At 40.6% G+C, this 14,946-nt stretch overlaps 2 protein-coding genes across 2 annotated transcripts; one reads left to right on the top strand and one right to left on the bottom strand.

The window, feature by feature from the left end:
* Positions 1-2,553: 2,553 nt before the first annotated feature.
* Positions 2,554-4,553, bottom strand: LOC121594540. The gene is made up of 3 exons (XM_041917916.1): positions 4,539-4,553; positions 2,889-3,504; positions 2,554-2,811 (listed from the first exon to the last, which is right to left on the bottom strand). Exons 2-3 carry the CDS (start codon positions 3,411-3,413, stop codon positions 2,614-2,616), a joined length of 723 nt encoding a protein of 240 aa, XP_041773850.1. The 5' UTR covers positions 3,414-3,504; positions 4,539-4,553; the 3' UTR covers positions 2,554-2,613.
* Positions 4,554-5,939: 1,386 nt separating this feature from the next.
* On the top strand, positions 5,940-14,786 carry LOC121594545. Its single transcript, XM_041917921.1, has 9 exons — positions 5,940-7,413; positions 10,554-10,757; positions 10,863-11,095; positions 11,182-11,388; positions 11,461-11,614; positions 13,324-13,530; positions 13,604-13,836; positions 13,915-14,121; positions 14,190-14,786. Exons 1-9 carry the CDS (start codon positions 6,999-7,001, stop codon positions 14,385-14,387), a joined length of 2,058 nt encoding a protein of 685 aa, XP_041773855.1. The 5' UTR covers positions 5,940-6,998; the 3' UTR covers positions 14,388-14,786.
* Positions 14,787-14,946: the final 160 nt, after the last annotated feature.

Below are 14,946 nucleotides of genomic sequence, written 5' to 3'. Positions count from 1 at the left end.
GGCACAAATAAATTAAACGAACTTATGTGGATTTGTATACATGTTGAATACACACCAAAACGCATCACGTTTAATAGGTACAATGGCACAGTGTTGAAGTGAATGTCGATCCATTATACTTGGCCAACCATTCCCAAACAGTTTGTACGAGTATCTACTGAATGTTGTTATAATCGTGTGTGTGTGTCTGTGTTACGATCCGAGATAAAATCTAACAGATTGCTAGTATGTAATCCTAAATATCTGGTTCCCGGACCGATCCACCATTAGCATCGCCCCACTAATCCACTCTCATTGGGTGCACTCTCATTGGTGCAGCCATTATCATAAGAGCACATCGATCTTCGGGCTGGGAAACTGTTTTTCCATCATATCTCCTAACTAGTCTCTAGCACCAGCCAAAGCCAGCCTTGTTTTTTTTGGTTTAGATCATGTTAGTATTAGCTAGAACCGGTTAAATAATCTGTTTTTCAAAGTCTGGCACTCGCACAGTTTTGCAAACCCTAGAATGAATGGATAAGTAAGCACTCACCTGTGAACTACCGCTAGTTACTAAAGAATAATAATGTACACACTAACGACCCAACTAACTGATGTATCTGAGCTGTAAGACAATCCTTAAATATGAAACCTACTTCACTCGTTGGCCCCTTAACTAATAAAAGCCTACATTTTTCAAAATACCTAAGAGACAGAGAGAGAGAGAGAGAGAGAGAGAGAGAGAGAGAGAGAGAGAAGAAGTGAGAAGGCAACCTTATCGTGGTCACATACAAAGAAGGAACTGACCCAGAGACCACTCGTTTGTCATCGTACCCGATGCCGATCATCCATCCATCCTAGCTTTCGTTTCGGATGTTACTGTGATAATCTGTATCTATATCGTGGTAGTAATGACGATTTTCGTTATCTCCAGACGTTGACCATAAAGCCACGCCAATCATCAGGGCGCTTCTTTGCTAATGTTTCAATAGTTTAAATTCAGTTGTTACGACATATCACCGTTTATTGATGCTGATTGATGGCAGAGGAAGAAACAGGAAGCAAAGCTTTGAAGGTAAAGGAATGCGTAGTTATATGAATAAGACATGAGAAGTTGGAGCAGAATCTAATTGCAAAAGGGCAAATATATGTCTAAGTATGTGAAGCAACAGATCGATGTTAATTTATCGCGAAGTGTATCGTAAATTTATGGATGAATATTTACACAGAGGGAAAAAATGGAACGAACTAACAGTGAGCTAGATCAAATACTTAGAAGAAAGAACCGTAACACCGTAGCGTTTTAAATGCACAGACCACACTGCGTTTATGGGAAAGAGATATTTTTGTAGCATCGCTTATTGAGGAATACAAAAAAAAATTAATCATTATTTTGTGCCGCATGCCTGTACCATGCTTTCAATTGTAAACCGTCAGTCGGTGGAACGGAACGTTAACAGATGCGCAAACATATACACCTCTCGTGCCACACACACACACGAGCTGTTCGCGTAAGCTTTATCCCGAAACAGACGCCAACCCACTACCTTCACACTACCTTTCATTGGCGTTTGTTGCAGTGAGACCTACTATGTACCATCTGACAATCCTAGACCACATACAAGAATCTACAATAGAAGCGGTTCAGCAACGGAAACTACCCCTGAATTACGTACAGTACGCAGCAAGGGATTGATTCTTCATTGCAACGTTCTTTAATAATTAACCAAAGATTTTGCAACGTGTGTAAAGCAGATTGGAGATATGCAACAGATTGACTATGAATTATAGAGTACATAAACAGAGAGAAAACATATTCTTGATAGCATACATGATAAGAAATAGCAACAAAAACAACAAAACAGAGGTGTTTAAACATATGTTTTACAATAGCTGTTAGCGGGCAGAAATAGCAAAAGCCACATTCATATACATACAACCAAACCCCTATGATCGCCAATGTGAAGCCCGAGGGAGGATTGGACAGGTACACTAAAAAAAGAACAAGAACATTTTTGCAACAGCATTAATATCGGTTCGATTTGATTCGCTGAATGTGTTGATAAAAAACACTCTATTTTTATACATCTTTTACACACATTTATGCAATATTCGAACGCAAAAGCATTTTTCACAGTTTCGACATGGACAGTTTTCACTCCTAGATACATAAATAGGTCCTACGTAATTCAATTTATATCGAAAGTGTTACGCAAGCACATTATTAACACATTGTCCTTTATTGTTCCTGAGCGCACAGTTCAAGTGCTGTGTGCATTGATTGGCTGAGGTCATACAATTTATATTTTTCCTTATAAGCGCCGGATTTGGACGAACGGCATGAATGTAGTAGATAAACATTCTTCTCAAAACTAAAACCGGCAGTGGCAATGAATTCGGCAAATGTAAACGCAATGCTCTACAAATGCATATTAACAACTATCTTGATGTAAATGAACTGATTATCACATCGGAGAACAAGCATGTTAACTAAAACCAAAACCAACCCAAAATATCGAAGATTTGTACTTACCCTGACCCAAATGATAAAATTAATAAACAACCAAAGCGTGATTGCAATGGTTTTGCATGTTTATTTCCGAAAAAGTTCTACCAGCGTGTTATTCTTTATGCTTACGGGTTATTCGAACATATCTGATTAATCGGAAGGCGGAAAGGGTTTATGTTCGGGTCGGCAAACAACCGCCTCAAGTCGTCCACAATTCTATTCTGTTCATTAGACTGTACCGGATTGCGCATCGTTTTCAGTGTCTCGTGCAGTATGGCTATCTCTTCCTTTTGATCCGCCCTGGACGTTTGCAACACGGTTTCCTGATAGGTGATCAGAGTAATTGGTAAGCATAAATGAGAACGAATCATTTAGAATCGACTACAAAATCTATACCTACCTCATACACCTTCTTCAGTGCATCCTGTGTACTTTGATTCATTACCCGTATCGGTTGCCCCAGCATCATGCTGGCCAGGTTCAGATACAGCAGCTGAAAATCAACACCGTTTGCATTTTCTGGTTTGGGAAACTGCTCCGTGTGAGCAATGATTTGCAGTGCCAGCGGTAGCTCATTGTTGCACGTCTCGCGGAACCCGGCCGAGTCGAGAATTTCACTCCACGACGCACACTGCACAAATTCCGGACTGTTTTTCATCTTGTCCAACACATTTTCCTCACTCATGGTGGCAAACTCGTTCACGTACTTTGCCAGAGCTTCCGGTGATACCAGTTTCTGTAGGGTCTTTTCAATTTCCTCCGTGTTTTGAGCACCATGCTTCTGAAACGCATTGAACACACTTCTCGCCGATTGAAATTTGTGTGCCCGGTCTTTGGTAGATTCGCCTTTCGAGGAGCTTTGCGGCTTTTTCGATGCTTTGGGGCGTTTTCTTGGAAGAGATTCTGTGCTTGCTGGAGCGTCCATCCCGAATTTTGTTTCCACAAAAATGTAAATAAACAGACCGCTTTGACAGCTGTTTGACGTTACTTGACGCCGCTTGACAATGGGTACAGTACTGGACATAATTGTAAAGAAATGTTTTTAATGTTCGAAATTTAAATTGAAAAATAAAATAGGTTTAGCTCAGCAATATTTATGTTTCCTAAAATATGCATAATCCATATACGGTAAGATATACTGTATCCTGATATATCCTGAAGCGGTTAGATCAATCAGTCACACCGATTTTGATCAACTATGGTGCTTTCGTGGTCACCTTCCATCAGCGGTATTGAATTGCTTCCTAAACTATTAAGTAAGTGTAAACATGGGCCGGTCTGGTGGTACAGTCGTCAACTCGAACGACTTAACAACATGCCCGTCATGGGTTCAAGCCCCGAATAGACCATGCCCCCATACGTAGGACTGAGTATCCTGCTGTGGTAACAATAAGTCACTGAAAGTCAAGCTCACTTCACTAGTGGGTACAGGCAGGCCTTGACCGGCACCGGTTGTTGTGCCAAAAGAAGAAGAAGAAGAAGTAAACATTTGGCTGACAAATTGAGGAAGGGTAGAAACTAAGACTGTGTTAGATTTACTTTCATGAACTATAACTTCTATAACACTAAAGACTTATGAATCTGATCTGATCGATCTCTAGTTACAATACTGCTTATTTTTACTTTTGAAATTTACTTTTCCCATGATAATGAATGTGTTATTTAATGGTATTTTTATCATAATTGTAAATCAATATGTAACACCTAGACAAAAACCACATCACGTTTTAAGTGTCCATTACAATAAAAGACTATAAAAACAGTCTATATTATGTTAATACATTCCCGTTCTTTGGATATCGTTCACACCTTAACTAGTATCACGAACGCTATTAGCTAACTCTGGAACTTTCAGCAGAAGAGGCGAGATTTAGATTACACCACTACCAGTATGGCGAACGCTTTTTCTATTCACTTGAGCTCCATTCTACACAGAACCGGAATACGGATACGTCATGAGCAAAATTTCCCGCCATACGTATTACTCACGTTCTAATGGCGAGGCTACGAAACCAGCGAAACGCCTATCGCCGATCACACGGGCACTTACACAAAATGCTGGCACCTTGTCGGCCACGCTAGTGTTGCTCACGTCGTTTCTCAACCAGTTGTCAGTAACGTTTCGATCGCGATCGTGCGCGACTGTGCGCAAATGCGGGTGCACGTGTGATCACGCGAAGGACTGCAAAAGCTACACAAAACAAGGCAGGATCCGTGATCAGCATACAAAGCCACCGCAAACCATACCACAACCCTGTCCAATGGAGAATGCAAGTGCGTCAACGACCGGCCCGGTGCCAGATTCGGTGGCCAACGCGCTCATGAGTATTCATCCGCGGTACAACAGCTTCCACCAGCACAATGCCTTCCCGGCGGCAGCACCCGTCGGGAGTTTGGGCGCACGGTACGAGCAGAACGCGGACAGCCCGGGAATGGCCACGAACCATCAGAATGGACTCAGCACTGGCAATGGCGGAAATACGACCGTGCAACCGGCAGCCACAAGCGTCATCAATCTGTCGAACTCAAGCGACGTCGTCATTGGCCCGATGACACAGTACCAAGGTTCCGTTACTATCTACCAGTACATGGATGCGACCGTCGAAGCTAGCCGAATTGCAAGTAAGTTTCCGCTTCCTATGCGTACAAGGGTAACGACGGCCTAGGAAGTAAATAGCGAGTGGATTTAGGTAACACTTTTAAGAGGTAAGCCTCTTAGAAGGTAAGATTACAATGTAGTCTTGCCGATACGTTCTTAACAGTGCTTAGTACAGTTATGTCATAGTTTTGTGTGCATGTTTGCTATACTGTACAGTTGCTCAACTAATTAACACACTTAAAATGTAAACGACATTACATTCCGTCGTCGTGAGCGAAGCTACATGTATTTGTTATAGCGAACTAGCCCCAGTACCTAGCTAACCCCCTTACTAAAAGCAATTATATCACGTGGGAAATCCTAAGCGGGAGTAGCAAAAATAGTAATCTTCGGTTAAATCTTAGCGATGAAACAGGTTGAAGAGCTGTAAAAAATTGTTTTATCATTATATTACTGATTATTGCTGCTGTCTTACTTTGGTTTGAAAAACAAAAAAATGTCTCTTAATTCAAAATATCATATTTCACAACAATTCTATAATAAGTGTTGAGATTTTAATGATCTACCATTTTTGAACTCTACAATTTATTATATTGACATGCATAATTTTAATGTATCGGCGAGAAACCTATGTCAGGGGATTCAATCACAAAGGTGCAAATTAGATGTGATCCCCTCGCGTCTCTGTAGATCCCACCGCAAAATGATGTTTTAATATTCAACATCAAGTGGAGTGTACCCTGCATAATAAAGACCACTATAATCAAAAAAACTGGATTTGATCGAATATCAGGTTCCAAATATTAATATTAGAGATTCGTGACTGATACTCCAATTTTATTACTAATTTTGTTAGCTCAAATGTTTAAAAATGAAAGGAAATATTAGATCAATGGTGATGTGATAAGAGCTTGATAACTAAACCTAAACCTGTGACCTAAACACATGAATAGTGTGAAATCTATTGAATTGATACTATCGTTTATTTCAAATATTCACCTGTCTCTATGTGTGAGTGCGGGTAATTTGCTTAAGACTAATCCCGTAGTATTCCGCCACTGCTAACCGCGCATCAATTGTAGCCAATTTTACTGATCAACGTTGATGCGTCTTAACGCGCGTTCCGCTCGTTCGTCTCCCGCTCACCAAACAAAGTCGCCAAAACTCACCACCCCACCCTATACAAACGTAGCGCGCAAACGCACACCACACCAACGGCAAACGGCAGCGACAGGTTGATCTCGCGTACCAAACAAACAACGCTCCCGGTCCAGTCCGAGTCAGTCTTATTCCGGCCCGAACACACGTTGCATCGTGTGCATTGCGAAAACACGCCAGTAACTGACCAGTACAGCACATACACAGATAGCGACTTGAGAGGGTGGATTAATATGGTTGCGGCACCATTTTACCCTCCTACTACACCCTTCTCCATGGATTTTGTCGCGTGTATTGTGAACGTGTGTGCGAACGTATCATAAAACAGTGTCATCGTGAGCTTTAGGCCGCTGCGAATCGCTAATTGAATTTAAATCCACTCCCACAAGTGTCCTCGTGTCCAAAAACGCGCGACCCAAAAGAGAAAGTCTGGCGCAATGGCTAATCCGTGATTTCGTGGTTCTCCGCACAGCCGCCTAGCGCCGACGTACGGTATAGCACGTGTTTTGCGTCCGTTTAAGTGCTTCCGGGATTAGAGTTCGATACCGCACTGGTCACATTTCCAAACAGTCATTCCACCAGTCCGTCAGATATTCGGTGGTTTCGCGCAAATGCTACCCAGTTTCGTTCGTGCTATAGTTACAAAGTGTTTGGCTGCTGCTTACCTCCGGAAACCATGCTAAAGTGTGATCCGATCCGTGTCAGTTACATCGCATTACCGTAAAACAAAAAAAAAAACAACATACCGGGGCCATGAAACTGTTGCTCAAAATTCACAACAAAGATCGTCACTCGACGACCACGGCGGCGGTCAATCTGTTCCAGCGGAAGCGTAAATATCATCACCGTAGACACTCGAAATCATCTTCCCCGGTGCCCTCCGGGGCCGCCTCCCTGCCTGCCTCCCAGCAGTCTGGCCCTTCCGCATCTTCCACCCCGCCGCACGTATCCTCATCCTCGCTGACGTCAGCCGCGTCCGGTGCTGCCGTGCCGTGCGGTACGTTTGACGCGGATCGGACCACTTCCGGTGCTGCGTCACTGGCCGCACTCGTGTACGGTGGACCCGGAAACTGCACGGAACCGATTTCCTGCCCCATCGAAAGACGTCCGCTACTGCGGAATTCCCCATCACAATCATCGGCACGCAGTTTTGCTAGCTCTTCCCGACGTGTGTATATACAATTTGCAACCAAATTATTTTAGCGCATGCTATTTTTTTGCATTATTCGGTATCCACACAATCAAAACATAAAACCTATATTTTATTTTAGAAAATTACGAAAATAGAACATCTAATCTTTTGCAATCTCATATCAGCCGCAAGATTAGCCTGGTCAGTTTACGCTGGGCACGAGTTTACACAACCCATACCACATTACACGTTACCACTTTGCTCCAGCATCAGTACTGGATTCCATCCCGGGCGTGTTTACAGTTGTGGCTATTTTTGTACGGAAAAAAGTAACACCTTCCATCTTCTTGACCCTTTCATACTCTTTGTCCATCGGCGCACAAAACACATGTGTATATCCAAGCGAATCAACCGTGCTCCGTGCCCTGGCCTCGCTGGAAATCTGTGCGTCGTCACCATTTGCAATGACTGTATTTATTGAGTTTATGCAAGCATGCATGGCCGAGTTCGCGCGATAAGCTTGAGGGAACGTTGCATGACACATGAAATGCTTTTTGGATGGATGTAAATGCAATCATCATTTGTTTGAAGAGAATGCAGTTCCATCTTTGTGCATGTGTGAAGCGCTGCATGCACGCGTTTATGGTCCGCCGGTTGGGTAACATTTTAATGTGGGAATAGACGTGGTTGTCCCCTGAATTATCCTCATATTTTTAATAATAGTATGTGATATTCTTTGAAAATGGTTGGCATTACAAATGATTATGAAGACTCTTTTTCCTTCTTTGTACCATCTACAGGTAAAACAATTTCATTGCTGGGTTTATCATTTTTTGGAGCTTTTGTTTTCTCTTTATACCGTAATGTTTGTTCTATGAAAATGATTAGCAAGCTCAGAAGACTCATTCTGTTTGCCGATGGAACTATTCGTAAATCGGAAATAACATTCGTATTAGCCAACTGTTTACGTTTGTAGGGAACATTTAGTCAAAAATGTGATTCTATCGCGTAACGTGCGTTTTTCCTTTTACAGTGCATTGAATCGGAACCTTGAACGAGGTCGTTACTCCATGATTTATTATGAGAAGCGCTCGTTGATCAGTCGTTTAAAGAAAAAAAAAACAGTAAAACGTGATAAAACTTTATTAATTTCTAAAAATTGTTTTTATATTTTTATCATTAATTCAACGCTCCACTCAGCAGTATTTCTCATGGCTATTGAATTGTTGAGAAGGTTGAATTGTTTATGCTTGTCCTAAGTTTGGGTAAATAATTCTTCTTATTATTTGGCACAACAACCGCTGTTGGTCAAGGCCTGCCTGTACCACTAGTGGGCTCGGCTTTCAGTGACTTATTTATTACCATAGCAGGATAGTCAGTCCTACGCACGTTCCATTCAGGGCTTGAGCCCATGAAGGGCATGTTTTTAAGTAATAATAAATAATTATCTTTTATAAAAAGCAAGCACTAGCAGCAACTATGGTTTTTAAGCAAAATTATTGCATAAGATTTTGAAGTGAATGTTTTTTTATGTGACAGTCTTTATAGTTTACAGTAAAATGTTCTATTTTTTCCAAACACTTACAGGTTGACATGTTTATAGCCATGTATTTGAAATGAAATCTTTTTATGCAATATGCACTGGCTTTTGTACAGAATTGTCAAGATCAAAATATATTATTGTTTATTTTAATGTATTGTATCAGCATATACGTCTGTTATAAGATATATTGGTAGTTCCATGACGTATATGCACTGGCTTTTGTACAGAATTGTCAAGATCAAAATATATTATTGTTTATTTTAATGTATTGTATCAGCATATACGTCTGTTATAAGATATATTGGTAGTTCCATGAGCTCATAAATATTATATTTTTGTGTGTAAAGATAGCCGGCGGCTCTGGAACAAAACAAACAAAAAATGCGTATGAATCAGATTATATACTCTTTGTACCATTGTCAATAAAATAGTTTTGCGGCCATTTTGGGATACAAACCAAAATGCACTTTCTTTTGTGATTATTATTCGAAGTTCGCATGAAACGGTTTGGTAAGAATTAGGCAGGAAAGTTCCAGTTCATACTGTAGACATGTATTTTGTGGTAATTGTTTCCTCTAGCCATGAAATAACCAACTGGCCAACATCTCAGGTTCATGCTACTCTACATGAAATATTTAATATTTATTCTCGGCTTACTATAGGATACATACTAATCTCTATAACAGTAAAATATACTACTACAAACATAATAAAATATAAAATTATTCCCTTAGTCACTCAATGAATACATACGTCACATGGCATGATTTTAGCTGAAAATTAAAGCATACATAAAGCTAGTAGAATCAAATTAATTGAAATAAAATATATAAGATTGTTGTACATTTTTTAATAATATGTTGCTACGAAAATCATTGTAATGTGTTGTTTCTTTTTATCTGAAATTGTTTCTGTTTTATTTTTTATTCAAATGCATTATGTTTTATATAATACATTTACCAGCTTGATATTGGTTATAAGGGTCATGTATAGCAGTTTAAAGCAATTTTTAATAAATAGCGATGATTGGAGATATAACTGTTAATAAAGTTTGTCCAGTTCTAATTTACAAATAGGAAGCAGATGTATTTTATCGCAATACCTAACGCAATAGAGCACCAACAGTTAAATAAAACATTACATTAAATGAAAAATAAATATAAAAAGTTGTCAAACACTCCTCAAGATAACAATAATAGCACAAAATATGTACTGAATAAAATTCTTTTACTATCGTGCCGTACCGAGAGACGATTTATATCGTGGCGGATAGATAACCTTGTACACTGTTTGCATTTCAATACATATCTGCCCGTGAAATGTCATTTACTGTAGGAAGTATACCATACCCCGATAGGTTGACTTCCTTCTTAAAGAATCTTACAAAGAAGAGGGCAAAAATGGTCTTTGGAAAAAGTGTGCGGCAATAAAATGTTTACCAACCGAGTGCATGCATCACACATTCACAGCAATATTGACCTAAGACGTCAATGTGTGCAATGTGGCTTTACTTAAACCCGCCATTTGCGACAATGGGCAATATGTTTGCGTCCGATGCACAATGGTGCGCTTTGAGTGTAGAGCTTGACTGAATTTTATGAGCTCCTCTTCCCATCGCACCTTTCCTTTGCAGCCGGCCGCAACAATCACAACCGCGGGCTACCTTCAGTGGAACCATCGACCCTGCGGCAGGAGCGCTACTTCATTTACGGAGCGCTGATATTTTTCGCGATCGTCGGATTCTCAACCGCCATCTACTTCATCGTGAACCAGGTGCGCGGTCCAGCTGACATTGACCGGGAGATACTGTTCGACACCAACTATCACCGGCGGACGAGTAAGTGAAAAAGCACCAACTTCCATGCGGAATTGTGGACAGAATCTGGACGAGATGTACCAAGCTAAGCTGCCGATTGATTCCGACAGATTGATCTCTTCGCAGTGCCCAATCTCGGCAACAGCCACATGATCATCGAACGGCGTAACTGGGGTTCGCAGGTAGATGCGCACGCATCGATCCAATTGGAGCATCCGGTTCAGTACGTGATCGTTACGCACATCGGCCTGCGCTCCAAAAATTGCACCGGCATGCACGAATGTGCGAACAGGATGCGCATGCTACAGGATGCAGCCATCGGTGAGCGGAATCTGCCCGACATTCCAAGCAACTTTTATGTAAGCATTCTGATTCTGATCACACACGATAAGTGCAAACTTCCAAACAAGACGTAGACTAATTTGAATTTCCTTTTTTCCGTCAGCTTGGTGGAGATGGCAACGTGTACGTGGGCCGTGGTTGGGATATTGCAAATTCGTATCACAATCGAACACTGTCCGTTTGCTTCATAGGAGACTACCAAACCTACGAACCGAAAGAATCTCAATTCTCCGCCTTGCACCATCTCCTGACGTACGGTGTGATACAGCGAAAGCTTGCCAACGACTATAAGCTTGTGGCACGAAGACAGGTTAGAGAATGATAAATATGGGGAAATACACTCAGAGTATCAATTTCTTATTATTTTTTTTCTTCTTTGCAGACCAAACCTACTACAGCCAGCCCTGGAGACATGCTGTACGCCAGACTCGTTAGACTATCCCGGTGGAATCCTTGTGGAACGCAAGCATACGCACACTGTGGGGCAGAATTGGGCTTTCCGAGCGTGTGGGACGATGAGCACGATTTCAATGAGCGGAACGGAATTCATAACCCATTGTTAATTCATCGAAAAAGCACAGAAGAAGAATAATGTGCGTTAAATGCGAATAACATAAATAGGTAAAGTTTATGCTCCTTCGGATATTAAAACAACATATAAGGGTCTAGTCATAAATGCTTTTTCTGTACATATTTATAGATCAATTATGATCATCAAGAATTACGTTTAATAAATTCTAAAACAAAAACAATTTTAAAAGAAAAGGACTTTAAATGTTTATATTTTTTTCGTATGAGAAAATTATGTTTCTTTAAAATAATACAAAAGTTAATCATTATTAATGTCATTAAATCTCAATTAAAAAAAATCATTGAATTTCAAATGATTTCAGGACTACAGTAAAACTTGGGTAAAATAATCTACTATAACAGAAGAATCATAACAGAGCAGAAGAAGTACACTTCCTAGCATTTATATTAGAGATAGTTGTATTATCTGCCTCAATATCACCTGTATTATCACTGTAATATTGCGAGTTTCGTAATCCAATTTCAAGCAACTTGACTTAACAATATGCTTTTCACGGGTTCCAATAAAGGACTCCATATGGAACCGATCCTTCCTACACTCATTATTCTGCCATGTAAACGTCGTACAATCACAGTTTTTAACAAGGCTCGACCGACTAATGGTGTTGTGGCAAATAGAAGGGAATATCCACGGCAGCTTAATATTCTACATAACACGATGAGGTCAAATGGGTTCAGTCCTATGTAATAGATTAAAAAACCGTTCAAGTATATTATTGAGCAAATATAATTAGGAAAGCCTTACCCACTACTTATAGATTTGGCTCTATCTGTACCTAGGATTGACCTAGGATTCACGTACCAAGGTTTGACTATCCGGCTACGTGATAATGAATTAAGTCTCGAAAGCCTGTATAGGCCGGCATGTCCACGTAGGACGTTACGCCAAATAGAAGAAGTATAGACGATATTCTAGATTAGAATACATGACTGGCATGTTGTTCAATTATACACTTGACGGCTGTACCACAAGCTCCGTATTTTAAACGTACCAGTATTACCAATAATATATAAAGCTATTGCCACTGTTGGCTACTACTATGCCTACAAGCGCCGCTCCATCGTTCAATCTAACTTAAACCTTATATCTACACTCTGGCGGGGGGTTTCAAGCAAACTTTCCATAATTGATTTTTAACTTCATTGATAACAGTCGTTAGAACTAAGGCATAGGAAGTAATAGATAATTAATAGGCCGTACAGTTTTTGTATACAGTCTTAGCGACAGTTAAGCGTGACTTGAGTTGCGCGAATTTTTATTTTTGATATTTCAGATGTCAAATCAGTATAATTTTCTCCATCAATTGTGAAATGAAAATAAATTAGCATTTCTTTTTTTTCAAAAGTTTTAAATCACTAAAAAGACAAAAATCACCGAATTTTCTATACCAATTGCACTGAATAAGTAATAAATTACATAAATAAACTAATTTCAATCAAAAAATCATTACTAATCCAGTACATTTTGGCTGTTAACCGTGATATACGACTTACGCAAAAATCCGAGTTACACGAATGTCTCCGGAACGCATTATTCGCGTAACTTGGGGAAATACTCTACATGATAAAAACAATCTGGTAAAAAATGTAAACTTCAAGAGTGATAATAATTTCGTTCTAATATAAAGTTCTACATTACACTCTTCCTTTTCAGATGGATACAACAATCAGAACCAGTTGATGGGACCAAATGCTTCGCCGGACATAAAAATCGAACGCCTTATCGTGTACAGCATAATTACACTCTTCATAATCATTGGTTTGGTGCTATTGTTTTACATTATCTACATGATGTTCCCCTCCGGCGACAATATCATTCCGAAGGAGCTATTTTTTGAGGACAACTCTGCTTCTAAATCAAGTAAGCGTTATGTTTATACCAACAGGTAGTGCTGTAACATTGTGTTTGGAATAAATCATTTCTCTCCCGGTAGTTCCCAATCTCGGCAACGGGCACATGGTAATCGATCGCCACAACTGGGGTGCACAGCAGGGTGTACATGGACCGTACAAGCTGCCACATCCCATTCCGTACGTGCTGATAACGCACATAGGCGTCCACTCGGAAATCTGCTCCGATGTGCACGTTTGCTCCATCAAGATGCGCACGCTGCAAGATGCAGCAATTGCCGAGAAAAGTCTGCAAGACATACCGAGCAATTTTTATGTAAGTTTTCTGTAGGACAGTCTGGTACGGTCTAAACCGACAGACTAAACGCCAAATTAAAACATGACCACATTCCAGGTCGGTGGTGACGGAAACGTTTACGTTGGTCGTGGATGGGATACGGCCAATGCGTACGCTAACATGTCACTGGCCGTGTGCTTCATGGGCGATTACGGGCGGTATGAACCGAACGATCTTCAGCTTTCAGCACTGGACCATCTGTTGACGTTCGGGGAGAAACACCACCTTTTAACGGAAGACTACAAAATCGTCGCACATCGACAGGTGTGATTACAATTTTTATTGTCAATTTGAAGACCTTTCAACCTTTTTTCTTTTAATTATGCTTTCAGGCACGAACTACACGCAGTCCTGGGATAAAACTGTACGAGAAAATAACGAAACTCACGCGATGGTACCCGTGCGGACTACCAGGTTACGTAAAGTGTGGCGTCGAAATAGGCCTACCAACAGTCTGGGATCAAGAATATCCAAAATCGATCCCTACAACAGTTCCGACTGTTAGTGATAATAGTACTCAAACCAATTAAAAGCATTACAAACGAATTTAAAGTAATTTTGCCAGATACTCAGGAAATATCGTTGTCTAAAATTCAATTATTATATTTTATTGTAGTTAAACGCATTTTGGTCTTAAGTTATCGACAAACTTTTGATCATTTTTTAATATATGTTTTCGTTAGCATAGGTTTTTTTTCTTTGAACGCATTAAACTTTCTGACTTGGTATACCACCAACCGCCAATGGACTTTTGCTATGACTTGATTTGTTTAAACCTTGATAGCAGGATAGTTCGGGGGCATTGCGTATGGTCGGTATCATGAGGTCCGTTTAGAATTCTTCTGTAGCTTTCCGCAGTCGTAGATTCATGGGACTGGGTGACTGGCCCCGCGCCCACGTGACCGTTTTGTTTAGCGTCGGGTTGCCCCCCCCCCCCCCCCCCGACGTTCAGGCACCCGGTTTCCCGGGATACCCATGCCCCTCCTGGTTCGCCATATGCCATCATCCGCCCAAGGGGTTGGGTCAAGCCCGTGTACCCAAGCTTGGATATGTGGTGACACATGTTACCTAGAGTGGACGAGGACGTGT

The sequence above is a fragment of the Anopheles merus genome, chromosome 2L (assembly GCF_017562075.2).
Source record: "Anopheles merus strain MAF chromosome 2L, AmerM5.1, whole genome shotgun sequence".
Classification (NCBI taxonomy): domain Eukaryota; kingdom Metazoa; phylum Arthropoda; class Insecta; order Diptera; family Culicidae; genus Anopheles; species Anopheles merus.
This window is presented reverse-complemented; position numbering and strand designations above follow the sequence as displayed.